At 45.5% G+C, this 26,992-nt stretch overlaps 1 protein-coding gene across 1 annotated transcript in view; it reads right to left on the minus strand.

The window, feature by feature from the left end:
* slc8a4b (solute carrier family 8 member 4b) overlaps positions 1–22,210 on the minus strand; it is a gene marked incomplete at both ends in the record, with an annotated part of 81,271 nt that extends 59,061 nt beyond the window's left edge. Inside the window, 10 exons of the mRNA XM_083640108.1 lie at positions 8,307–8,499; positions 9,572–9,763; positions 10,905–11,001; positions 14,188–14,340; positions 14,810–14,920; positions 17,985–18,389; positions 20,193–20,420; positions 20,940–21,092; positions 21,436–21,575; positions 22,060–22,210. Coding sequence (XP_083496234.1) covers positions 8,307–8,499; positions 9,572–9,763; positions 10,905–11,001; positions 14,188–14,340; positions 14,810–14,920; positions 17,985–18,389; positions 20,193–20,420; positions 20,940–21,092; positions 21,436–21,575; positions 22,060–22,210 — 1,823 coding nt within the window. The remainder of the gene's footprint in view (positions 1–8,306; positions 8,500–9,571; positions 9,764–10,904; positions 11,002–14,187; positions 14,341–14,809; positions 14,921–17,984; positions 18,390–20,192; positions 20,421–20,939; positions 21,093–21,435; positions 21,576–22,059) is intronic.
* Between the last annotated feature and the right edge of the window lie 4,782 nt (positions 22,211–26,992).

The following is a 26,992-nucleotide window of genomic DNA, read 5'->3' on the forward strand; positions in this document are numbered from 1 at the left end:
AAACGGGGGAGACGGACTGAGGAAAAAACACACAAAGGAGTGCAGGGGATAAAATGAGGTTTACATAAGAGGGAAGAGGAGAGAGGGTCTCCAATGAGATGAAGCGAAAGCCGAACGATGAAAAGGAGAGAGAGAAGAGAGTGAGAAGAGAGAGAGGAGAGAGAGAGAGCAGAGAGTGAGGAGAGAGAGAGAGCAGTGCATGCAGGGCCGAATTAGGCCAATACCCACTAATACAAAAAATACAAAAAAGAGCAATTAAATTTTGGACACACCTAAAACAAAGTGACCCCCTCTCGTACCATTACCAAGCCCTGCAATGCCAAGAGCTGAGCAATAGGAGCACCCTTACCCAACTGATCCTGAGGCTGAGTCCACAAACCTGCTCTCTTAACACAGCCCAGGAACAGAACACATCACCAATCAGACTCAATCAAATTACAAAACAGTTCAAACTGAACTACCTCACCTATTGGCAAACACAAACAAAAGCACAGAGCAAAATGCAGTGCTATCTGGCTCTAAATCGACAGTACACCATAGCAGATTATTTGAGCATGGTGACTGATCAACAACTCAAAAGAACCTTGACAAAGTACAGACTGAGTGAGCACAGCCTTGCTATTGAAAAGGGGAGACACAGGAAAACCTGGCTCCCTGCAGAGCAAAGGCTTTGCAGTCATTGCACCCTCAGTGAACCTGAGACAGAGCTACACTTTCTCACCAAATGTGAAAAATATAAACATGTTAGAGAAGCACATTTTAAAAGATTTGAATTAATAACAAAAGGTTTCCTTAACCTATTAGACACAGAAAAACTACCAGTCCTACTAGGGGAGGACTCAAAGAGCTGTGCGTTAGCAGCAGTCTATGTTGCTGCCTGCCATAGACTGAGGGACAGTGAGTGACAGTCACCTGACACACGTTGCTGTTAGAGCATATCTGACAACAGACCATCTTTAATGTTCTTTGTTCCTTGTTGTTGCTACATCTGACAACACATCACCTGTTTGTCTTGTAGTTTGTTTCTTTGTTATCCTTTGTTCTTTTGATTGCCTCTCTATGGCCTATATGACAACACATCATTAATTTGTCTGGTAGTTTGCTACTCAAAGGATGTTGCTGCTATATCTGACAACAGATCTTTTTTTCTTTTTTTTTTTCTTGTAGTTTCTTTGCTATTCAAAGAATGTTATTTGATGTTGCTACTATATCTGACAACAGATCATTCGTTAGTCTTGTAGTATGTTAGTATATAGTATATAGTAAGTTTTCTAATTAATGTTTAGCTGTTCATATCTAATCGCTTGCTTTGGCAATATGTACAGTGTACGTCATGCTAATAAAGCCATTTGAATTGAATTGAATTGAATTGAGCAGAGAGTGAGAAGAGAAGAGAGAGAGAAGCCACTTCTTAACATGCAGTGGAATCCGTATTATAACCTGCACCTAGCCGGTTGGCCTGCATGTTAAACAACAATTAGCCGGCCTACGCGCACTCCCGCGAGTCCGTATCTTATCTACCTCGACCACCGGTATAAGATCCGCTTCCACGCAATCGCAGCTCATGTTAAACAGCTGGCAGGATATTATCCGCATATCCGTAGTGGGCAGGTGTGGCTCGTGACTCACTTCACGTTCACTAGTTTATTAATTAATGAATCGTTCGGGCAATCGCTTATATCAACGAGCAAACTCACGGTTTCCTCAAGTGCTGCAAAAACGGATTGATTGATTGTTTGGCCAATGCGCTTCAGCTGCAGCCAGGCAGGTCCAGTGCATCAGGTCTGCTGCTGCTGCTGCTTGCTTGCTCCCATGTCAGAAAAAGCCTAACTTGTGTGGGGAGAAATACATTGAAAACTAGTTAGATATGACTTGAAATGCCACTTGTAAAATAAATCACCCACAGTGATTGACGACAGTCTGACCACTATTTTGACTGGGCTGCTTTATGTAGCAAGGCGAAGCGCTCATTTTTTGGCACATTGCCACCCCTCGTTGGAATGGACTCCGTTAAAACCAACGGCATGCTTTTTGAAGTCTCCAGATTTGTCGCTAACGTGATGCAGCCAATTATATCAGCAGGCAGTGTTGTGTGGCTCTCCACTGCGGAGAGGATAGGAGCTGACTGACTGATAGGCTATCAAACTTTTGTGGGGAGAAATAGCCTACATTTAAAACTAGTCATATCTGACTAGTTGCCACTTGTAAAATAAATCACCCACAGTGATTGACGACGGTGCGACCACTATTTTGACTGCCTCATAGCTACAGCTGCTTCCTATCACATTTCTTGTTTTCGATAGATGCTACCGCGCCGCCCCCCCCCCCCCCCGCCCACTGGCAGAAAAAACGGCTCATATCCAGTTGTTTCTTAACAAAGACCCCTGATGTTTAGAAAGGCAAAACCTGAAAATATCCTGCTCTCTCTAGCAGGACATGATCCAGAGTTCATGTTTAAAAGGCACTAGAGAGAGCAGAGAGTGAGAGAAAAGAGAGAGCAGAGAGAGAGAGCAGAGAGTGAGAAGAGAGAGAGGAGAGAGAGAGAGAGCAAAGAGTGAGAAGAGAAGAGAGAGAGAGAGCAGAGAGTGAGAGAAAAGAGAGAGCAGAGAGAGAGAGCAGAGAGTGAGAAGAGAGAGAGGAGAGAGAGAGAGAGAGCAAAGAGTGAGAAGAGAAGAGAGAGAGAGAGCAGAGAGTGAGAGAAAAGAGAGAGCAGAGAGAGAGAGCAGAGAGTGAGAAGAGAGAGAGGAGAGAGAGAGAGAGCAAAGAGTGAGAAAGGGGGAGAGATTAGAGAACGAGGGAAGTGAGAGATGAGAAGGGAAAGATGAATGAATAAAGAGAGATAGACCTTCCTTTAACCCACCATTGGCACAAACGTTTCCAGTTAGAGATCGAAAACAAGACATTTCAGAGAATGAAAATGGGTCAAACTAAATCACACATACTGTACATAAATACAACCCCCACCCCCCTATACCTCTATATCTCTTTCAACAACATTGTACTGTACCATTACATATGGAAAGAGCAGAAAATACATAACTAAATACATAAATAACAGCATTACTTGGCTGTCGCTGTGTCTGTTTGAGCGACATTTGGCTATGATCTGGTAGTCTGTGAAAAGTAATGAGACAGGTCTCCAGTTATTCAACAAGGTCTCCTTTTTTAGGCAGCAGCGTCAGCACTGCCCTTGTGCAGCTTAATGGCAAAAGGTTCAGAGGTTTTTAATGAACAGTCTTCCCAAACTTCATCCCAGCGGTCCCCAGGAGCACTGACAAAACTCAGCAGGAAGTCCATCAATGCCAGAAGAGCGACCGCAAGTCACACATTTCATCAAAGGAGAGGTTCGGGTCCAGCGAAGCTGTCTCAGCTTATAGGAAGACCTTCCAAAATCTCCTCCACACAACCAGAGTCACAGCTAACACCACTGAAGAGGTGAGAACATTGACAGCTTCTGCATTTCTGATGGATCGGTTAGCAAGCTTCAGATGCACCATTCTGATCCCCCTACTTTATGTTCCAACTTAAAGAAGAAGGGCGTTGGGGGCATGCATGTCCTTGAGCACCCAAAGCATTCCTCTTACACAAGTTTCTGTTATTGCTTTCATCATTCACATTTATCATTTGATCCTCTATTATAGCATTTTTCTCCAAAAGATTCTAATTTGTACTTTCCCTATCTACCATCACATGGCTAGATCCTCATAGTCTTTCTTTGTTAAACTCCATTTATTCAAAAAACCAGGGGGGGAAACTGACAGGACTTGTGCTGACGTTAACATTAAAGTGCCAATATATGGACTGGCTAGGGGACAAAAACTACTATCACTACTGTAGATGATGGTCTGAGAAAGCAACTGGTGCTATCATGGACTTGCTTAACCTGTTACTATACTGTACTGTATGTCTTATTTATGTCAATCCTGTCCAATCTGGCTGAACTAACAATGCCTTCAGAAACCTTCACCTATGTGTATAATGATTCGACCTTCTCCAAGCATCTAGAAGATCATTTTCTTCAGTCAAACTACACAGAGAAGAGGTTGACAGTGGGTAGGGCTCCTCTCCATTCTTATTAACTGTTAGCATATAGGACGAATCAGCGTGAATCAGCGTGACATTACGGCCACCCGAAAATGCGGAACCGCAGCAGTTAACTAGTATGAGCTGTCCCAAACAAACATTAATATCTCAAAAACTATGCATGTACATCACATCGCTTATATTTTGACATTCTGATTGAGAGCAGAAGTAGCGCAAGGGTCTGATGTATAATATATGCATGTCGTGTTAAAGTTGTGTGAACTGTCGCAGTTGTTCAAATTTAAGTGAATTTAGTAAAAAAGCACAGCCTGCTAGAGTGAGACACTCAAGGCTGCCTCCATAGGGTCCCATTATAAAGTTACCGCCAGTAAGCCGTTTGTTTGCCAACACTGGTCCCTCGTATACGATATATATACATGTTATATATTATATAAGATGCACCTGCACTAGTTGAATCCTCCGTTTTCTCTACAGTACGTCACACACTGATACTGTACTTCACTCATGTTCCTGCGTTGAGAGAACAGTATTGCTACGCCTGCACTAATGTTAGAGAGAGAGGAAGAGAGAGAGAGGGGGGGGGGGCATGCTCCAGGTGTATTATAATGAGGGAGGTCCTAAGCCATCTTAAGCCTCAAGCCAATTATTGATGGACTGTACCTTCTCATGAAGGTGTGGAGGATGCTAGGATGGAGCGATGGACTGAGGGCGAGAGAGAGGGAGAGAGGCGCTGAGGGAGAGAGAGAGGGATACAAACAGTGAGATAGAGAGAGGCGCTGAGGGAGAGAGAGAGGGGGATGAAAACAGTGAGAGAGGGAGGAAGAAAGATTGAGAAAGAGGTATTGGATTAGAGAGAGGGAGAGAATGGAGAGGGGGAATGAATCAATACGCCAAAGGGGGTTTCCTCTTCACCTCCTTTACATGGTAATATCAGATCATCGATCCCTCGCTCCCTCCCTCCTCTCATCCTCCCATCCAGCATTGCAGGCAACAACGGACCACTCCAAAGCCCCTCGGCATGTCATCATTCTTTCATCACTCGTCTCGCTGCTCCTCGTCTCCCTGCTCCTCGTCTCCCTGCTCGTCTGACCTGTGCTTAGAAAACTCAGCATCATCGACCAACGAACAACACCTTCCATTTTCATCATGGTCGATTTACATTTGAATAAAAACAATGAGTACCAACTAAGTGAGCAGGGGTCGAGAACATGTTTCATTGTAATGTATGCAAATGAGAGAGAAGGTACAGTATAAAAAAAACTAGATAAATTCTCCAAATTAAAATTCTAGCACTTCTTCCACCAACAGTTACTGGCACTGGTTATTGAGGCTGCATGATCTGACAGAGATTCAGAGGAGGTGAGAATGTCTCTCTGTGGTAAATATACTACTGAGATGTGATTTTGTGCTTTTTGCAGCTAAATGAAATCCATTGAATGGTGCATTTAAAGTGTTTCCTCGGCACATGGCCTCTCCTCAGAGCGATGTGAGACCTGCATTGCTGAGCCAGGTCCCATAGAGGAAGACTCTTATTGCTTCTTCTACACTCCTAAAATAACATGATGCCCTCACAGGTCCAATTATGCTTATCGCTCAAATCTTATTCTGGCAACCACTACCCCTACACCTCTTTCTCTCTCCTCAATTCTGTTGTTTCTCTGACACGCACGCACGCACGGACACACACGCGCACACACACACACACACACACACACACACGCACACACATGCACACACGCACGCACGCATGCACACACACATGTCTGTCTTGGCTCACACAGCCCTTGCAGTGACACTCCTACCTAGAAGCTGGTTGGATATCAGCTGGCAAGCTGCTTGTCGATTTGTGTCAAAACGCCCATCTGACACACGCGCACGCACGCAGGAACACACACACACACACACACACACACACACACACACACACACACACACACACACACACACAAACAAACACAAAGGTAGAAACACTAAAATAAATTCTCCTCAGGCATGCTACAGATGAGCAGTCTTTGGATGGCCTTGCCAACATTTGGCACCGCTAGGCACACACACACACACACACACACACACACACACACACACACACACACACACACACACACACAGTACGCATGGATGCACGCACACAAACACACACATGCACAAACCCACACACACAAACACAGTACCTTTATAGGCCCCAGAAGGCACTGATGAAACTGCATTCCCAGCTGCTTTATGTATTGGTCAATTTAACACCGCTAACATCAGCATATTAAAAATGCATGTGCCCAAGGACGCAGGAGCAATTTAAAAAGTGTGTGTGTGTGTGTGTGTGTGCGTGCGTGCGTGCGTGTGTGCGCGTGTATGTGTACGTGTGTGTGGGCATGCAGCCGTGCACACATGTTAAAACGGAGGACCTTGAAGATTGGCCCTTACTTTACTGTTATCTCTGTAATACACCTGTGTGCTACTATTGTTGCTCTTGGAAAAGGCCTGGGGGCCGAAACGTCTTCGAACAAAAGGGAAATGTACATGGAGCCAGAGTGTGCGACACTTCCGACTCTCAGGTCTACTTCCAGTGATCGACCAGCACCTCACTACAACCCTTGGTGTGCATTACCTTTACTTGACTGTATTATCTCCATAATGGAGCCATTCATACTGTGTGGACACATGTATGCTCAACGCTCAATTACACCCCGATTTCTCGACGTGAGTCAATCAGCACAGGAGTGAAACAGAGACAGAGGGACATGCCACTGGGCAGCACTATGCTACTTCAAGGAGAAAGCTCAGTTCAGATCAATGATTCGCAACGCAATGAATTTGCAACTGCTCGCAATGCTCTGCAACTCTGGCTAAAATAGGCCGGAGTCGAGATGGAGACGGGTCTATTCGGACCGCTGCAACTTTGTTCTACTGTAGGACAGTTTCGTCGCGTCGCGAATCACTGGTGTGAATTGGACAACAACTATAGATGCATTTCATGTCGACAAGCACCATGTAGCACATTAAATACTGTGAATGTTTCAGGTGAATTAAGTGATAGAATTCCTCGTGCCATACGAGGTTATCAGTCTGCGATCTCCTTTTAAAAGGACTGCAATGGCGTCCTGCGATGCAGCAGAAAGTGAACACCCTCTACTCTACACTGCTGTCACACATGCCAAGATAAGAAGAAGAGACAGGGAGAAAAGGTACATGTAGAGGGTGAGTGAAGATATGACATAACGAGCAGGTCGGTGTAGCGGGAAGCAGTGCACTGTGTCTTTGTAAGTCTCCACCTGTTCCACGGACAGGCAAGTATATCGTCTGGCAGCCATCACAGAAAACACCCCCCCCCCCCCCCCCCCCCCTCACACACACATTAAGATTTGAGACACTGACACACTCAGAGGAGCTTCAAAGGAAGGAGTGGACAGGTAGGGGTTCAGCAGCGTGTTTGACACACCACTTGTTTCCTCTACATGGCAGTTTTTACACTCACACTGAATGGTTCAATTCAATCAGCCAACAGTTCAACCATCCAAAAGTGACTCCTTACCTTCTCCCAGTGTCTTTTGACATCCAGGAGGCGTATTGGTGACACTTTATTTTCCAGGTCCGCAATCTCCTAATCATTTCCTAGAAAGGAACGGTTAATGTCGCGCTACAGGCGCATCCGCATGGTTAGAGACCGCTAAAATCAGCTTGTGTTCGTCAATGTCTCGCCATTCCTACCACATCAAACGGCCTAAAAAAAACAGGAAGGACAGCCGCTTGATTTGATTGGCTGCCTGGCCCAAGTATGACACTAACGAGCCGCGCCACTTCGTGCCTTGCGCTGAGAAGTTGAAGACTTCAACTTTAACTTTTATGTGCACCTAAAAAATGACAGAAAAACATGTTTCTAGTGACACTTCTCGATGTGATTGCCCCCTTAGGAAGTTTTCCTGGAAATGATGTACTAATTACAGGCAAAATACTGTAGAGGAAGAGTTCAACGGTGGGAGTTGTTAAGTAGCTGCTAATTTCCATGAACCATGAAATTATCTACTAGTTATAAAAAGAGCTCAGTTTGGTCGATAAGAAACTGTCAAAAGAGCTTCCTGGAAAGAACTGCAAAATAAGAGGCAGAGGTTGATTTCTAACCCATCTTATTCATATAATTACAGGTATAGGAATAAGTTATTTTTGGGATTTGTTCGGCCCCGGAAAATAAAGCGCTACCAGCCAATGTGTTCTCTTCTATTGGAAACACAGCTACCTGCAGTACATATGAGTACATCTCTACTCACATGGTCTCGTCGTTCTGGAACTCCAGCTTGCCGGAGGCCAGTTCGTAGTCCTCCCCTCCCTTGGCGGTGCCGTCCACCGTGCGGTACGGGATGGCCACCAGGCCGCGGGCCCCCGACGTCCTCTGGACCTTTACCTCCATCACACCCACGCTCTCACTCACCCTCTGACTGCCAGTCTCAAAGGTGAAGATACCTGGCAGGGAGGGAGGGAGGCAGGGAGGGAGGGAGGGAGAAAGGATGAAAGAAAGAAAGAAAGAAAGAAAGAAAGAAAGAAAGAAAGAAAGAAAGAAAGAAAGAAAGAAAGAAATAAAGAAAGAAAGAAACACAGAGAGAGAGACACACACACAACCAGAGAGAGAGAGAGAGAGAGAGAGACGGAGAGAGAGAGACAGAGAGAGAGAGGAAGACAGATTAGGCTGATAAACTCCAGTCTCCCACACACAGCTTGCTCTCCAAGGTGAAGCAGTCGACGCAGTAGAGTGCAGACACAGAGGATAATAGATGATCACCCACTCCCTCTAGAGAAAAGATCATAAGTATTAGGTAAACGCCCACTCTCCACTCATCCTCTCACTTCAGTTCTCTTTGGATGTTATCAAAGTCCTGTCATTGAAAGTGGTGACATTGAGGGGACTGGAACTTTCTTTTAACTCTCCACCGACTCCACACTGTGGACATCCTGGGGCTCTAGACTCCCACATAGATCCACATGGATTCAACTCCAAGCTAAAGCAAAAAGCTGCCAGCAGGGGCTTGGCTTTCACTCATTGATTTCTATCCAAACCATTTCAGATGATCTGTGAATCAGGATCATGTGCATCTACTGTATGTTTAGCACAGAACCACTTACTGTCTGGAGTTGTATTCGCTGCCTTTCAGCATTTGCTCACTGAGAAGTGTTACAGGGCACAGCGTGAGATTCATTGACCTCAATTGTTTCAAAGACTTTTTCTACACAGCTTTGAAACAAAGACGGCTTTTTGAGGTTTGGCATCATAACGTAACATAAGATCAGATGAAAATTTAATGAGACCCATGAGGCAATTGGTTTTGTTGCAGCAGCGAATAAGAAGATAGAGTAAAATAATTGAATAATAATGGTACTGAGCATAACCAACAATGCCAGGGTTTAAAAACATTAAGGGGGAAATGCATGAATGAAATATCATACGTGATACTGTAAAAAGCTGCAGAAAGTCATAAGGTTAACGTCAAAATGTAAAATGTCAGTTACAGTAAACTACAAACAAAGAGTGTCCTCTTACCTGCATGATCGTCGTCATAGATGGTCACTGTGGCGGTGTGGGCGTCGCCCAGCACAGCTTTGGGGGTGGAGCTAGAATCCAGAGGGGCGGAGCCATGCTCAGGGTAGCCAACCAGACGAGGGTTACTGAGGTGGACGTAGAAATACTCGTCTTCCTCAAAGATGTCGTCATCGATCACCCCGACTGTGATCTCTGAGGAAGAGACGGCATGTCCGTTTAGGATCTTGTTTTTGGTATAGAATAGTTCGCTCTTTATGCAGAACGATGATAAGAATTTGGTCTGTTGCCATACTGCAAGGAAATAGCCATCTTAACAAGTCTTCAGTCTTACAATCTGCCTGGTGTGATACAACACTTGTTTCTGAGCAAACAAGATTTGCTTTGGAAACAAATTAGATGATCCAAGACAAGACGAAAATTCAATAATACATATACAGCAAAGAAAAGTAGAATATAATTAAAGCAGCTACGAGCAACTTTTTCGATTGTTATTAAACAGTATAATTACAATATTGATGCATCACATCTTACCTATAATAGTAGCTGAGACCAAAGCCGTGTGAATCGGAGATTGCTCCCTTAGATGATTATTAAGTCTGTGTTCTCTCTCTCTCTCGCCTTACCGCCGGACCGGATAAACGCGGAAGTGAAACCCGGAAGTGAAACGCAGCTGCCTGCCTTCACCCGTTCGCGCTGCCTAGCAACATAGCATAAACAATGTGAACGCCACGCATACTCTCGCGAACATCTCTCGTTATATTCTAACAGGTTTTTGGAAGTTATTTTGTGGTTATTGGCGAAGTGGCTGCTGCAAACCGTTTCATTTCACTTCCTGATCTTCCCTGGCCACAGACAGACTAACACTGGCCGATTCACTCGGGGTTCAAGCGAGACTACTCTGCGTTGGCCTCGTCTACTATTAGAGGTAAGATGTGATGCATTGATATTAAATTTATACTGTTTAATAACAATCGAAAAAGTTGCTCGTAGCTGCTTTAAGAATATAGCGGAAGAGGGTCATATGAACACAGAACCAATAACTTCAACACTAGATGAAATATGTCACGTAGGAATGTGTGAATGAAAGTATGAAAAGGAATACAATACGTGCAGCATGAAATAAAGAAGAAGAAAAAAAGAAATGGCTAATTTGTTCCCTATAAAAAATTCTCAGGTAATAACTTCCCCATAGGCAGTTGTTTTAATTGTTTTCATGAAAACTCGATTTTTAAATTGAATGTGAGACTGGAAATGACCTGTGGTGTAGCCTCAGTCTCAAAGAGAAGTCTTTGGAAAATTACATCATGTAAATTATTGTTGTCGCTGTTTTTACCTTTGAGGGTCTCGCCCGGCTTAAAGAGCAGCGTTCCCTCGGCGAACTCATAGTCTGAACCCGCATTGGCTGTGCCGTCCTCCGTACGATAATCCACCTGTGAGAGAGAGAGAGAGAGAGAGAGAGAGAGAGAGGAGAGGCAATTGGGGAGATGTAGATAGATGAGGACAGAGGTGAGGTAGAACAAGAGAAACAGCTTCATTATTCCGAGCCCTCTGGTCAGACACAGCAACATAATAAACGGCTTTGAAGTTGGTACAACAAAAATCCTGTTGTGATCTTTCACGCTGTCCCCTCCTCTCTCCCTCTATCCTTTCTTTTTTGTAATCATCTCAAGGTTCAAGGTTTCTTTATTAGTACCCGAGGGTACATTTGTCGTGCAGATGGGAGATTCAGCAATCCAAAATTAAAAGCAACACATACACTGTAACAGCAATACAGATAAAACATCAGAACAAATACTTTAAAACGAGTACCATTATAATATCAAAAATAGTATGAAAACTCCTAAGAAGGTCGGGACAAAGTAACCTTGCGAGGCAGCTGCTGGATTCGTGCGAGATTCATGACATCACGATGACACGCCAAACCCATCTTGCCACGCTCCAATCTATTTGTGTGAATCTGAACCACCAATCACAGCGTCCAGAGGCAACGGGCGGGCGGGCTTTAGGTGATGCCAGCGAGAAGCGAGCTCGTGATAGACAGATGGTTCATCCAATCACCTACCACGTATTTTTTGAAAGTGCCTGCCCTTTGAAACGGTTTCCCGAGCGGCTCATTGCCAGATGGTTATGTGAAAACAAACCATCTGGCACAAGGGAAAAAGACATGATTGATTAAAAAAAAGCCAGGTAAAAGAGGCCATCATGGTTTTATCGATGTGAAAATGGGACAGTTTTCTGAGACAAATGAAACACGCTGATGTCCCTTTTTACACAATGCCTCACAATTTTTCTCGAAGGTCAATTTAGAGTCCATGACTCAAGTCTCAAGATACGTGTAGCTTTCGACACAGTCCATAACTTGGTCTTTAATGATCGCAGTATCACAAATTGAAGCACGAGTTGTGAAATCTATGATCATATCATTTGTTTTGGATATGTTTAGCTCTAAGAAAGATTCATCTCACCAAGTGACAAACTCATCAATGACTGCACCATGGCTGGACTCATTATCGTGTAGCAGACTCACATGACTGTATCATCTGCACATTTCAATGTGGTTCTGTTCTCATGCGTACTTTGCCACATACAGTACAGCATGTCATGTGTCTACAGAATATAAGGTAAGGATGAGACAACACAGCCCTGTGGTGAGCCAGTAGAAGAACATCATGAATCTGATCAAATGCCGTTTACTTTGACTTTGTGTTCCGTTTGTCGAAAAAAAATCCAATATCCAACTCACCTGAGACTCAACTCAAAATGCCCTGTCAGCCTCCTGGCTAAAATGTGGGTTGGATGGTGGATAAAGACTAAAGAAACGTCAATAAGTAACACTAGCGTGGGTTTTATTCCCCTCTAGGCATTTAAACAAAAGGTTAAGTAGAGTGATTGTAACATCCTCAACTCCTCTGTGGGCCCTCGCTTTCCCTTGCAAGCTCTGTCTTCACAAGCTTTTCAAAGGTTGTCATCACAAGAGAAGTGAGGGCGACCAGCCTGAAGTCATTAAAAGTTCTGGGGCTGCTACCTTTAGGAACAGGGGTAATCACAGCCAGCGTGCTAAAACAGGTTAGGTACATGCCTCAGGTTCAGAGAAGAAGGAGCAGCACACAGTTGTAGTTGGCAGAACCAATTGGCTCCCTTAACTGTACCATAGCAGAGATCTAACGTCTTATTCGGCCTGGTTGGACAAGTTACATAATGAGTTTGTCAAAGACTTGTTTAGGGACACGATTAAAGTCTATATATTGTATGAGATTTGGTGCTTCGGGTGAAATGGACTGTCGTTTTTGCACTCCATCAAATGGAGTGCTTTTGGCAGTGGCAGGGTTGGCTTTTGGGGTGAATATACAGAGTTGATATGAATATTTATGAGAATTCATAGAGTAGGTAAGCCAAGACTCAGTGGAAGCCATGAGGCAGCTGTCTCTATACAGTAGTCCTGGAGGAAGGGAACATTTCCTTGTAGCTCATCAAGTTGATTCCGTGAGGACGTTTCATATAAACAGGGAGGGCAGGGGAATACGGGTGAGCAGCTGCTTCCTTCCTACTATCCTGTTCAGAGAGTAATGCATCCCATGTAATCGGATTACAGTGATCAGATTATTTCATCCGTTGCATATCAGTTGGTCTGCAAAAATCCGTAATCAGACATTGGATACTGGTCCTTCTCTATTTTTAGTAGGGCTGTGAATCTTCACTGGCCTCACGATTCGATTCGATTACGATTCGTCAACGATACGATTCGATTCCACGTCCGCATCGCGATGCATCTAGTTCCTCATCAAACGTGCACCCAACTCAAAAGTCATATTTTTATTTCAATGTATCCATTTCACTAGCACCGAGGCTGACAGTAAAGATAATGGTTCGAGCACTGATTCAACCTTGCGGAGGCACACCACCCTCCGCTTCACATCGGGTGGTTCTTCGACTCCATGTCGTACATTAAAAAAAACGTTTTAACCCCCTCCTCTTCAGCATCCCCCCTCCTCTCCTCCTCTGTTCGTCTCTCCCTTTACCAGCCTCCGACCACCAAAGGGACCGACGATGCTCAAAGCCTCTTCAGAAGTCCAAACCATGTTATGAGTAAGAATCAGAGCGAGACGAGGAGAAGTGCCAAGGATGTGAGTGAGCTCCATCCAGAGCTGATTTGTACAGCGCTTTCTTCTCTGGTGTCTCTTGGGCTCTTTCCCTCCACCCCCCCCCCCCCCCCAAAACACACACACAGCTATTATTATTATTATTATTATTATTATTATTATTATTATTATTATTGATAATCCACTGATAATTCATTCCCTAACTATCCCTAAATATCCCTAGGCCTAGTCTACATTGGGTGGTTACGACATTATGTCTAACAATCAAAGTCTGATTGCAGAATATGAACAGTAAAGTACTCTTCCGGAACCGTGACATCACAGAACTGTCACGTGACTGTTGAGCTCTAGAGTTTCTAGACTAATCATATGGATTATAGGGAGGAGTATTGTAGCTTACAATAGGGTTGAATCTAGAAAATACACACACTCACTCTCGCACACACGCGTGCACACACACACACACACACGCACACATGCGCGCACACATGCGCGCACACACACACACACACACACCTTGACAGTGATTCCGGGGTCTCCTCCATGCCTGCCGACGGTCAGTTTGAGGGAGCCACAGTTCTCGAAGCACTGGTACAGCGAGGGTTCAAAATCCAACCGGATGGTGTGGGGGTCAGCCTCCTGCGCGTGGGGCTCATGGCTGCTCACCACCTGGGCGGGGAACAAACACACACACACACACACACACACACACACACACACACACACGTACACACGTACACACACACGATGCAGGAGGTTAGCTCAACCTGGGGTCCGGGGACCACCAGGGGTCCTAGAGGGGGTTCCAGAGGGGTCCCAGCAAATTGATGAATTGTTAAACGTCAGCATTATTTCATTTACAAATATTCTCAGATTTGGGTCAGAGACACAAAATATCATCAAACGGGGGTCCGTAGCCCTAATGTGGACTAAATTAGGGGTCCTGGATATGAAAAAGGTTGAAAATCACTCTCACTCTCTCTCACTCATAATAATAATGGACTGAAATATGGAGGGGGGAGGAAAATTCAGGCAAGTAGTGGTTGCACGTGCGTGTGTGAGTGTGTGTGTGTGTGTGTGTGCGTGCATGTGTGTGTGTGCGTGTGTGTGTGTATGTGTATGTGTGTGTGTGTGTTACCTTGCGAGCCTGGTCAGCGGCGTGCTTCTTCAGGATGTTGCCTGCTCCGATCATCATCCTGGTTGCCTGGATACGGTAGAACGCTCTGCTCTTCTGCTGCTGCACCAGAACCTGCTCGAACACACCCATGGATAAATAAGCCGCTCAGCCCTATTTATCTTCTACTACCTAATAATCCAAACAAGTTCATTTCGTCTATCTATTATTAACTATTAGTTTTTCTTATTGAAAGACTGTGTGTATTTTGTCATACAAATATATATATATTTATCTTGTTCATTAGCTCGGTTAATAAACCGCGCAGCCCTATTTCTCTTGTTCATTAGCTCGGTTAGCCTCTGTCCAGATCGGGCTTTGCAATATAAAAGACGGAATGCAATACTAGACAAGACTTCAGCATGGGCGGACGCTTGGGGTTTTAACCCACATCCTCCATTGGTTAATGTCCATTTGACTGTGACTGTTTCTCATTTCCAACAGATATATTGCCAAGTCAGACTAGATGAATTCATAGTTTTTCAGTGAAACTATTGGAGGAGAAGGAGGAATATGACATCGCTGCCCTGTTAATCTAACTGGTAATGCACCAGGATGCAATAGCTGACTCTCTCATGATCAGCCACACACTTTTGGAAATAAATATGCTCTTTGATCACCTTACTGTTGTGTGGCTGGTACTGTAGACCATTCTGAGCAAGACTGTGCCCTCCACTAAACATACACACTAAATGATGCACAGTGGCATACTGAACAACAACAACAACAACAACAACAACAACAACAACAACCTTAAAACCTAATATCCATAGCTTTGTAATAACTTTAGTAATGACTTTTGGGTGAGGTGAGGGCAAATAGCACTTAATCTTCCCAACAACCCCCCAAATTAACAGTGCACAAATTGGCTGCTGTTGCAGCTCATTGGATGAAGCATGGCGTCAATGCTGGGCACGGCATCGGGTGATTTATTTCAATTTAACAAGGGAAGCGAGTGGCGTATTGCCATTTTGCTGCAGCATTCCCATAGAATCTACAGTTATTTAGGAGGATACACGCGGTAATTGTTAGCTTAGTCATAAATAAGCTGTACTGTACACAGATTAGCACAATTTATTTCTTTCCAGCTAGTTGGGCTAACTTGACGAATGTCCCATTGCCCTGCCCGCTGAACGTTGACGCTAATTCGTTTAGCTCTTATTTAACGAAGCATGGCTCAATAAACATCTCTGGGCTGTGTTTACCCAGTCAAGTTTCCCTCCATCAAGTTTTCATTCTTATTTACAGTAGCAGCCTGCGGGAGCAGCTGCAGGGAGAGATGGGGGGGGGGGGGGGGGGAAGGATCACACAGAGACATCTGGGAGTCGCACCTTTGGGTGCCAAACTTCCTTCCTTCCCTTCCTCACTGCCAAACATCTCTCACCACCAAGAAATGGCTTGGAGGATGAGGCAAGGAAGTGAAGAAAGGAGCAAAACAGGAGGAGCGCCGCAGAGACTTGGATAGCATCTGTGTTTCAGCATTATGGATGAGCCGTCATCTGAAGATGAAATGCTTCCGCGGGACAAAATGACAAATATCGAGCGTGCCAGTTCCACCATTTTGTCTGAGCATTGATAGAATAAACATGGTCTCTGCGTCTTCAGAAAGTGTGAGTAAACATTACGAGTTACATTTTGAGCAAAGCCCTAGATTTCCATCGCTCATCAATCACGTTGCAAATCACATATTTTTTTGTCAATTTAACTTGCCGGGGGGGGAAATCACCTGGATTGCACAGGTTACACAATAGAAGTGCTGTCAACCAACTGACACCTTCCTATTTGCAGACTAGTGGTTTTGTCAGTGATGATGACACATAACATTAGATCAATATGTTTGTTCCCAATTAGTCTATTTTTAACTGTGTCCATCAGCTCCCCAGTGTTTTCATCACTGCTGCCACAGCAGCACAGCAGCGCCCCCTCACTGCTGCCACAGCAGCACAGCAGCACCTTGGAAATGTGGCAGTATGACGGCCAAATTAGTTGAGAGGAAATGGCAAAATTGGATCAAAACTGTGGCAAGAAAGTTGTGAAAGTTGAAATTGTGCAATAAATAGTAATGGAAATGTATAGACAGTTTTCACAGAATTGTGTTGCTAGGGCAGAGGTTCTCAAATGTTTTTCTGTGTTTAACCCTAACCCTAACCCTAAGGACCCCTTACAAGATAGAAAATATACCGGGGACCCCCTCATTCTGATTTGTGATTTTGGGCTAAGCTTAATTGTTTCCACGGTAACGTGCTTGACTTTTAATTTGATAGGTTTGTTATTAGAATTTAGAACACGGCTCTCTCGAATACTCGATTCTGATTGGTCAATCAACAAGATTCACCGGTCATTATTTCTCGACAACCGACCGCTGCTCTGCCACACCTGGATTAATCAGTTGATAAGAGCTTTTTGTCAGGAAACACTACTAATTAGGCCAACCAGTTGCAGCTGTGGTGTCTTGTGTGCCAATTACGAATGAAACCGCTTTGTCGTTGAAAACGCTATTAAAAAATCAATTTGAATAATTATTTTTGTCAGATTATTGAATGATTTAGTTGTAGGCCGTGTTCTAAGCGGGATAATGTATATTGAGGGGGTGATTACTGGGAAATAATGACCTTCAGGTGATGATTAAGCCCTCCGCTGCGCGTCGGGCTCAATCATCACCTGTCGGTCATTATTTCCCCCGTAATCACCGCCTCAATATACATTATCCCTTACGTAATCCATGAACCATTTTAGATTTAAAGCATAAACTATTTTCGTTGAACTATGGTAGGAAGTAGTTTGAGAAGGAATAAGTAACATGTAGCATTTTTTTTTTTAATTAAAAAAAAAAAAAAAAAAAAAAAAAAATCCCTGAAAACTTTTCGCGGACCCCCTGGCAAAGTGCCACGGACCCCTGGGGGTCCGCGGACCCCCATTTGAGAACCACTGTGCTAGGGAACAGTTTGGAACCTAGCTTATTACCTGTCAGCTATTGTATTAGCAAACACTGCAACAGGAAGTAAGCTAGGGGCAATTTAGAATGCTTATGTTGTGAAGTTAAAACCGTCTATAATATCTGTCCACTGTCCAAAATTCCCTTGTCAGTTGGATGGAAGCGTGGTACAGTAGGTAGCGTAGCCACAGAGTGCGTCCTGACCTGGTAGTTGGCCATCTCGATGAGCTGCTCCATGTCTTTGTCGGGGTGCCTCTGCTTGAGCTCCTTCAGCGTGCGGGCCATGTCCCTGCGTGCCTCGTCCTCCTCTCTCCCCTCCTCCGTCAGGCCTCCATCCAGCGGCGCATGGCAGTTGAGGCCCAGCTGTCCGTCCAGCTCCAGCATGTCCATCTTGGTGAAGCCTCCTCCCAGCGCGCCGCCTCCCCCATCCAGCCCTCCTCCCCCCAGCCCGCCGTCTGGCCCGCCCTCCGTCTCGATGATAATGCCGCGGTGCTTGTCGGCACGGTAGCGCTTGCGCACGTACTTGTAGATGAGGAGGCGGCGGTCGGCCACCCAGGCCTGGACCACGCAGATCGGGAAGAAGAGGAAGGTCAGCACCGCCTCCCACACCTGACGAAGAGGAAGAGGCATAAGGGAGAGAGAAAGAGAGTGTTTTATCTATTTATTTATTCCTCCCATTTTTCTCCCCAATGGTACTTGGCCAATTCCCCCTGCTGTTCCGGTCGTTAATTCCCCCCCCCCCCCCCCCTCTGCCGATCTGGGGAGAGCCGTAGACTTACTAGTACGTGCTTCCTCCAATACATGTGCAGTCGCCAGCCACTTCTTTTCACCTGACAGCGAGGAGTTTCACCAGCAGGACGTACATTTCCCCCAGTTGCGCTCCCCCTGAACAGATGCTCTAACCGACTAGAGGAGGCGCTAGTGCAGCGACCAGGACTCATACCCCACCAGCTTCCCACCCACAGACACGGCCAATTGTGTCAGTAGGAATGACTGACGAAGCCGGAAGTACCGCTGCAGGGAATTGAAGCTGGGTCTCCACGGTGGTAGAAGAGTGCTTTTACAGTAGTACCCAGATGCCCAGAGAGAGAGATAAATCATGACCTCATCAATTTTGAGACTTTAGTATAATTACTGTAAACAAACTACTAGACCATTATCGATAAGATTAAAAGCCTCTACCGGCCTCCACGGCATTTTATAATGTGTTCCACCAAGAGGACGCTGACCTTCCAGCACAAATAGAGCTAAAGTTTTATAGAGTTTCTGGCAATAGATCAGACCGGCATTATCAAGCGCCAAGGCCGTGCCCCCTTTTGGGGGAAAGAATCGCGCCTTCACATTTACTAACAGGAAACTGCCAAAAAGCTGTTGTGTACATGTTGCAGGTTGTACAATAAATAAACACACGAATCCAGATCTCCTTCCTGGAAAAGAAAGGGATCCAAAAAGGAGAGCTTTACAGTATGGCTTCAAACTATCCAGAGACAACATAAAGAGGGGAGGCTACAGACCAGAGCAATCAAATCTGCGCCCCGACCGATCAACCTTAACTTATTAAGGTTTCATGAACACTCAGGTTCAGGCAAGCTAGCAAAATGATAGAGAGGTCTATAAAACAAAGATTTGTTTAACACGAAATTAATGCATGTCACAATTCTCAACTAAACACACGTAAAAAACAACAACATCAAATTGCATTAACATCTATAGGATCTGAGGTTTTCCTATCCCCAAGAGGGGGCGCGGCCATGATGGACTACAAGTGAAATGTGTTCATCCTCTTCAGTAAAGCCAACGAGAAAACCTTCAATCACAGAAGCAACATCCTCTTTGCAACAAGAATCTTGTGATAACATTTTGTATACTATGTTGGCAACCTATGTGGGTTTCAGGACGAAACAGTAACGTCATCTTTAGAGCACAATATTCCTGGAATGCAAGTTTAACTAAACAGTTACCTGTCCTCTGCATTCTACATAAAATTAAGATATTACGGGTTGTTTTATTTTGTATGTTACATACTTATTGGCCAAGATATGTTACTTTATGGGGGAGTAATTCTGCCAGTTTAGGAGGGGAGCGTGGGCGGCCATCTTGCCTGCGGGGTTTTTGGCAAGTCTAAACGGAAATGCTATTACGAAATGACGTAATGCGGAAGTGTCCATGTGTGGGCAAAGAATAAGGTGAATACAGTAAATGACTGAACTTGACCTTTGTCCTTGGCTGCTTCTCTATCATTCTCCCTTCATCACAGATCTGCACTTCATTAAAAGGAGACCTTCAACTTGAAATAGAAACTGAAACGATACACTTCTCTTCCTTTGCACCCATCCACCTCTCCCTTAAACCATCCCCACCACCCTCCACCCACCCTCTGCACCCATCCTCACCCTCTGCGCCCGTCCTCACCTCCACCTCCCCGGGGGAGAACACGCTGAGGATCAGGTAGAGCCAGATGTAGGCGAAGATGCTCCAGGCCGCCGTGACGAAGAACACCCGCAGGTGTTTGATTTTGCGCGTCTCCCCGTCGGGAACCACATACACACACAGGGCGATGATGACGAACATGTTGAAGGCAGCGCTGCCCACGATGGTGCTGGGACCCAGAGAGCCGGCCTCGAAATTGTGACCGCACACCTGAGATAGACAATTATGAATTTACTTAGATACTGTATATACATATATAATACATACCGGTATATACATATAATATACATGGACCTCTGGGGTAATGACAACCAACATTTAATCAAGTAGAAGAGGGAAACCCACATTTATGTATTTAATTTTTCATTACTTTGCCTCTAAAACTATAGAATATATAATGTAAATAATTCCCATTTAGTTTGCCCATCAAACAAAACATGCTAACGTTTCGACCAAGTCAGCCTTCATCAGAGCATCTGACTAGGTTGAAATGATACCATGTTTTGTTTGATGGCCAACATAAATGGGTGAAATTGAGGCAGTGTCCTTTTTCAAGTTGGTGAGTGCTATCCATACATCCTTGGATGTTGATTTTTGAAGCACATGTTTTCTTGGGTTCAGCAGCACAGTAGGAGTTTCATTCTGGGAACGCGTGTCCAACTCCTCCACTGCAAAGTTATTTTTGAAATCAGCTCACTGACTCCACCGCTCCATCCAGGGTGCGCTCACCTCGATAACAGACAGCAGGATCTCAGGGGCGCTGGAGCCCAGAGCCATCAGAGTCAGATTAGACACCGTCTCGTTCCAGATCCTCACCGTGGCCGTGGTGGTCTCACCGTTAGGCTTCTTTATGGTGATCTCCTTCTCCTGGGAGGTTATTACCTAAAGGTGAGGAGAGAGGAGAGGAGAGGAGAGGAGAGGAGAGGAGAGGAGAGGAGAGGAGAGGAGAGGAGAGGAGAGGAGAGGAGAGAATATAGAAGGCACAACCAATTATAGAATAGAATAGAATGATTCATGTCTAAGTGGAAACCACAAGGAGCCGTTTGGCAATTACTACCACATTTGAACTCTTTACATAGCTGTCAAGCGATTGTCATATAAAACAATTCATGCTATTTTACCTCAAACATGAAAACAATGTGATTGCATTATTGTGCTGCATGGCCGTGTGGCGACACACATAATGGAAGTGTTCAGCTGCAAACGTGTGTGTTAGAGTACCTACCTCTATAGAAGACATGAATCGGTCCGCTATAATGCTCATGCCCAGGAACATATAGATGAGAGCCACGAAGTAAACGATGGCCCGTGCCACTTTGTCCCCAACAGAGGGGTTCTGGGGGTTCCACACGGGCAGCACCACTCCTGCAATTAAGTTGAGATCGAAAGTTTAGGAGCAAAACGTTCATAATTAAACAAAGCTCTGCAGACCACAAGCAGGACTCAATTTCCCTGTTGATCGTCTAAACCAGAGGTTTTCAAAGTGGGAGGCGGGCCTCCCCAGGCGGGGGCTCCAAACAGTTTCAGGGGAGGCTCAGTGAATGGAAGTGAAAATATATATATTAGTTATTACATAAGTTGTCAAAAGGAGATCACATAGAATAGCCTAAATGTGTGTGAGATAGTCCAGAGAGATACAGTACTTTTGGGGAATTTGACCACTTTTACCACTTTCCCAGAGTTGGCTATACAACTCAATAAGGGGTATTTTCCATTTGGACCCAATTGTCCTAATAAATCCTATTGAAGTGCTGCTATTGATCGTATTTAAGTGCTGTACTAGACACCCAGGTTGCTAAATAATTGTGTCGATCCTTCACACGGAGATTCACAGTGAAGACAGACCCACCTTCCAGGCAGGGGTCTCCGCTCGCCGTACAGTTTTTGGAGCCCGCTTGGACCGACCCGGGGAGCGACAGGAGCAGCAGGGAGGAGAGGCAGAGGAGGAGGAGGGAGGAGGAGGAGAGGCGGCAGGCCAGAAGGGTTGGAGGCGCTGCCATGGCTGTCCGGAGGCCCCTTCCGCTGATTTCAACTGGGGCTTTACTGGACTCTACTGAGTTCTGCTGGGTCGCCTCGGGTCAGTTGGACGTCCACAACCTGGAGGCAGAGAGGAGGAGAGAGAGAGAGGGGGGGGGGGGGGGGGGGGGGGGTCATTATTCAGTAATAAAAAGTAATTACATAAAAGCCTAAATCCATAAAAGTGAGTTTTAAGATGTAAAAAAATATATAGCCTGAGCTCCTCAGACTGACCAATCCGTAGCTGGGGATGGGAAGTTAGTAGAGAGTCGGGATTCGAGGGGTGGGGAGGGGGAGTGGCTACAGGCCAATAGGCACCTCTTGTTCATGATCTAGACTTTGTATAAGCATCTTCTCGACAATCTCATGCTGCGATCCAATATGGGATTCAAAGCTTCAATGATCTAGCTTGGTGCTAGACCCGCCCAGGCCTTAAAACTAGCTAACCAGTGCAAGATGGTAAAACCACAGAGTTGTGTCATACATTTACAAGGCTTTATACACAACTGCAAGTTTATGCAGCCAAACTTCACCGCCCGGTGCCTGTCTGCAGTGGTGTTTGCCAGCCAACAGGAGGCAGAGTGGAGAGACCAAACAGCTGCCAGACAGCCAGCCAGGCTACAGCGGCAGTATGCTTCCATGACTGGGAGACTGGAGAGGAGCAAATTGGCTTTTCAACTTGACCACAGCTAATCTGTTGTGAGGGAACATGGCCCGAAAACGAGCAAGAGAGATGGCTTGAACTAGTGCTGTTAGTACAAATGAGTTCACACACACACTCACCGCTCTGCCCAGTTAAACTGCCGAGTGAAGAGCGAGCACACACAGGAGAAAGATAACACGCGGCTGCCAGAGAGAGAAGGAGCCGAGGCGGAGGCGCTAATATCTTCAGAACGTTTGTACGATCTACTTGACACTTGGCGGCGGGTGTGTTGCTGGGGACCCGAGGACGTGCAATGTCGGATTTAGTGCAATTTGTACACGAGACATGTGCAAATATGAATAAAGCTAGCGGCGGGGTGAACAGCGTGCTATGCAGCAGCGCCGCGGGGGCAAACATGGCACTGCACATGCTGGGGAAGCGAAAGTGTCGACTCTGACGTTGTTGGGATGAGCGGTTCTCGAGAAAGTTGTTTCTGTTGCAAGCAGCGATCGGCCCGTTCGGAACAGGCACGTTTTGAACGGGCACTGCACTCGTAGAGATAGTAGACTAGTAGAAAAACACGTAGTTTTATTTGGTTTAGGCTATCAGCTGTTATATATACATTTAGTGGATGTAGAATAGTTAAGAAATTCTATTCTCTATCAGTAAGTCAGCCTTGAGGTCCAGAAAATTGCTGACCTAGTCCTCTCTCTCTCTCTTTCTCAGAGTTAGTCAGCTTTGGACTCAAACAGATTGCTGACACAGTCTTCACGCACACGCACACGCACACGCGCACGCACACGCACACACACACACACACACACACACACACACACACACACACACACACACACGCACACACACCTCCACCTCCACACAGGCAGTTAGTCATGTGTCGTGACACTAGCAGAGAGCTGCTGACCCTGTCTCCATCTATCTTGCAAGGTCCTGCTGTTCTGACAACAACCTGTCATTTCAATACTCCACTGCTCCTCTCCTCCTCTGTCTGTCTGTCTCCACTGCTCCTCTCCTCCTCTGTCTGTCTGTCTCCACTGCTCCTCTGTCTGTCTGTCTGTCTCCACTGCTCCTCTCTCCTCTGTCTGTCTGTCTCCACTGCTCCTCTCCTCCTCCTCTGTCTGTCTCCACTGCTCCTCTCCTCCTCTGTCTGTCTGTCTCCACTGCTCCTCTGTCTGTCTGTCTGTCTGTCTCCACTGCTCCTCTCCTCCTCTGTCTGTCTGTCTGTCTCCACTGCTCCTCTCCTCCTCTGTCTGCCTCCACTGCTCCTCTCCTCCTCTGTCTGTCTGTCTCCACTGCTCCTCTCCTCCTCTGTCTGTCTCCACTGCTCCTCTCCTCCTCTGTCTGTCTGTCTCTACTGCTCCTCTCCTCCTCTGTCTGTCTCCACTGCTCCTCTCCTCCTCTGTCTGTCTGTCTGTCTCCACTGCTCCTCTCCTCCTCCTCTGTCTGTCTGTCTCCACTGCTCCTCTGTCTGTCTGTCTCCACTGCTCCTCTCCTCCTCTGTCTGTCTCCACTGCTCCTCTCCTCCTCTGTCTGTCTCCACTGCTCCTCTCCTCTGTCTGTCTCCACTGCTCCTCTCCTCCTCTGTCTGTCTGTCTCCACTGCTCCTCTCCTCCTCTGTCTGTCTCCACTGCTCCTCTCCTCCTCTGTCTGTCTGTCTCCACTGCTCCTCTCCTCCTCTGTCTGTCTCCACTGCTCCTCTCCTCCTCTGTCTGTCTGTCCCACTGCTCCTCTACCCCTCTGTCTGTCTCCACTGCTCCTCTCCTCTGTCTGTCTCCCACTCAATCTCCACCTCTCCATCCTGTTCTCTCTCTTCCTTTCCTCCTCTGTCTGTCTCCACATCTCCCATCCTGTTCTCTCTCTTCCTCCCTCAGCCCTGTTGTCTCCCACAGTCAAATTCAATCAGGCCAACCACAAATAAGACACCTCGCTCCTGTGCAGCTGTCCAACTTCGAAACCCTCATTAATGTTTTGCTTGCACCTGTGTTTATCCTGCCTTTTCGACAGAAAATGGCCGCTGTGAAAGAGGCCTACTGTATCTTCACACCTCGGCTGCGATTTTAACAGAATAAGTCGATTCTCAATGACTCCCAAAACATTTATGAGCGAAACGGTACGTGCAGGTGACACGCCTCATGGTTCATTTGAAACATGTCACAGTCTCTGACGACAGCCAATGGCGCCCCTGCACCCTTACTGTCAGTGAGCAATTTCGCTAGAGGTCACCGCTACTTCCTGGTTACAGCTCCCGACTCTGGCGTAAGACCGCAAGAGGTCGCATTCAGAAACCTCCTCCCATTTTAACCCCCTTGAAACTCCACCAATGTTGTATTCCTTGTGAGGATGGCTTGGATTCTATAGTCCATTCCATTCGCATTGGGAACCAGGAATATCGCAGTTAGGCAGAGATGGGCAGTAACTATAAGTACAAATACTTTGTTACTGTACTTACTGTAAGTAGGATTTTCAGGTATCTGTACTTTATTGACTATTTCTGACAACTTTATACTTTTACTCTACATTAACACAATATATGTAGTTTCTTCTCCTTACATTTTCAAAACTGGATAGTTACTTTAAGTTTGACAATGTAACGTTTGTCTCTCTCATCTCGTGCTCTCAGCTTTCATGCATTATGTGCGGAAAAACCAAATCCCACATATGAATCCCACAATAAAAACAGGGGACCTGCTAGTTTAATATTCTTTGAAATCCTATCTATGTATCTAATAATTCCACAATTGCATCAGTGATGTCACTAAAGCACTTCATTGTGACATCATCAGTGATGGCAAGGGAGAGGGGAACAGGTACTACTACTCTAATCGGGGGGGGGGGGAGAGTGGGAGAGCATGAGGTATGAATGCGGGAAGGGGAATGGGTAGATGTACATTATAATGTCATCAGTGATGTCATCATCAGAAAGTTCGCACACTGCAGCGCTCCAATTTAGAGTGTTTTATTCACACACTCTGTCTGTCCGGAGTTGCAAGATGCACCATTGGTCAGAAAGACATTGTGACATCATCAGTGATGTCACAAACCAGCCAGGTTAGCTCTAACCAGGCTAGCCATTGTTAGCAATAACAGTTCATAACGACACATTCTGCGGTATTTTGCGAACATACCAACACTGTAGCAACATGTCCACAGATAGAAGTTAGACAGTACTGTGTGTATGACTGATTTAATGAGACACAAATAAGACAGAAGTGCCAATAAACAGTATTATTTACTACAACTTTAACTACTGTCGAAGGGCAGAGGTGCCATCTTGGATTTTTTAGATCAAGGCTGGTGAGGCTCCCCCGAGTTTCGGCGGAGGAAATCCGAGGGCAGGTGACATCACGTGGGCCGTTCTTGACCTTTGAACCTTGAAATCTCCAGCTCCCAGTACAAATGGAATGGACTATTAATCTCCTTCTCTACCTGTCGCTCAGTCTTCCTCATCTCTCCCCCACCCCCTCCCCCCATCCCTGTATCCTGCATGTTAATGTCCTGTCGTCCTGCGTCTCTCTCCACCCACACACTCACCACTTCACGTCTCTAGCGCCTCTCTGTATCCCCCGCTCTCTCTCTCATCCCTCTTCTCACACCTCTCTGTCCATTCCTTCCCAGCTCTCCAACCCCAGCTCTCCTTCAAATCCATTCTTTGTATCCTCCTCGTCGCTAAGGATGAGCAGTGACATTTGAGCCTGTTAGAGGCTATAAAGTAAACTGTGTATTATAATATAAATAATGTATTATATATATTATATTATTATTATATAGAATGTACTGTATGTATGTATATAAACTGTGTATTATAATAATGTATTATATATATTATATTATTATTATATAGAATGTACTGTATGTATGAACTGTGTATTGGCAAGCAGAACAATCGGTCAGTCAGAGTAACAAAAACGTGACGCTCATGGAAAGGGAGGTGGTGAGTTGTACCTTCAATTACCTTTTTCACTTCCCACCCAATTCACCCATTTTGTGTCTAAAAGGCAGGAAGTAAGTAACACAGCAAACAAGATACAGTATTAAAGGGGAAAATTGCTTGGGCTTACATCTACACAGTATTGTTACATCTAATTTCTCATACAGGATCACATAC

Source organism: Poromitra crassiceps (assembly GCF_964638095.1).
Source record: "Poromitra crassiceps genome assembly, chromosome: 7".
In the NCBI taxonomy this organism is placed as follows: domain Eukaryota; kingdom Metazoa; phylum Chordata; class Actinopteri; order Beryciformes; family Melamphaidae; genus Poromitra; species Poromitra crassiceps.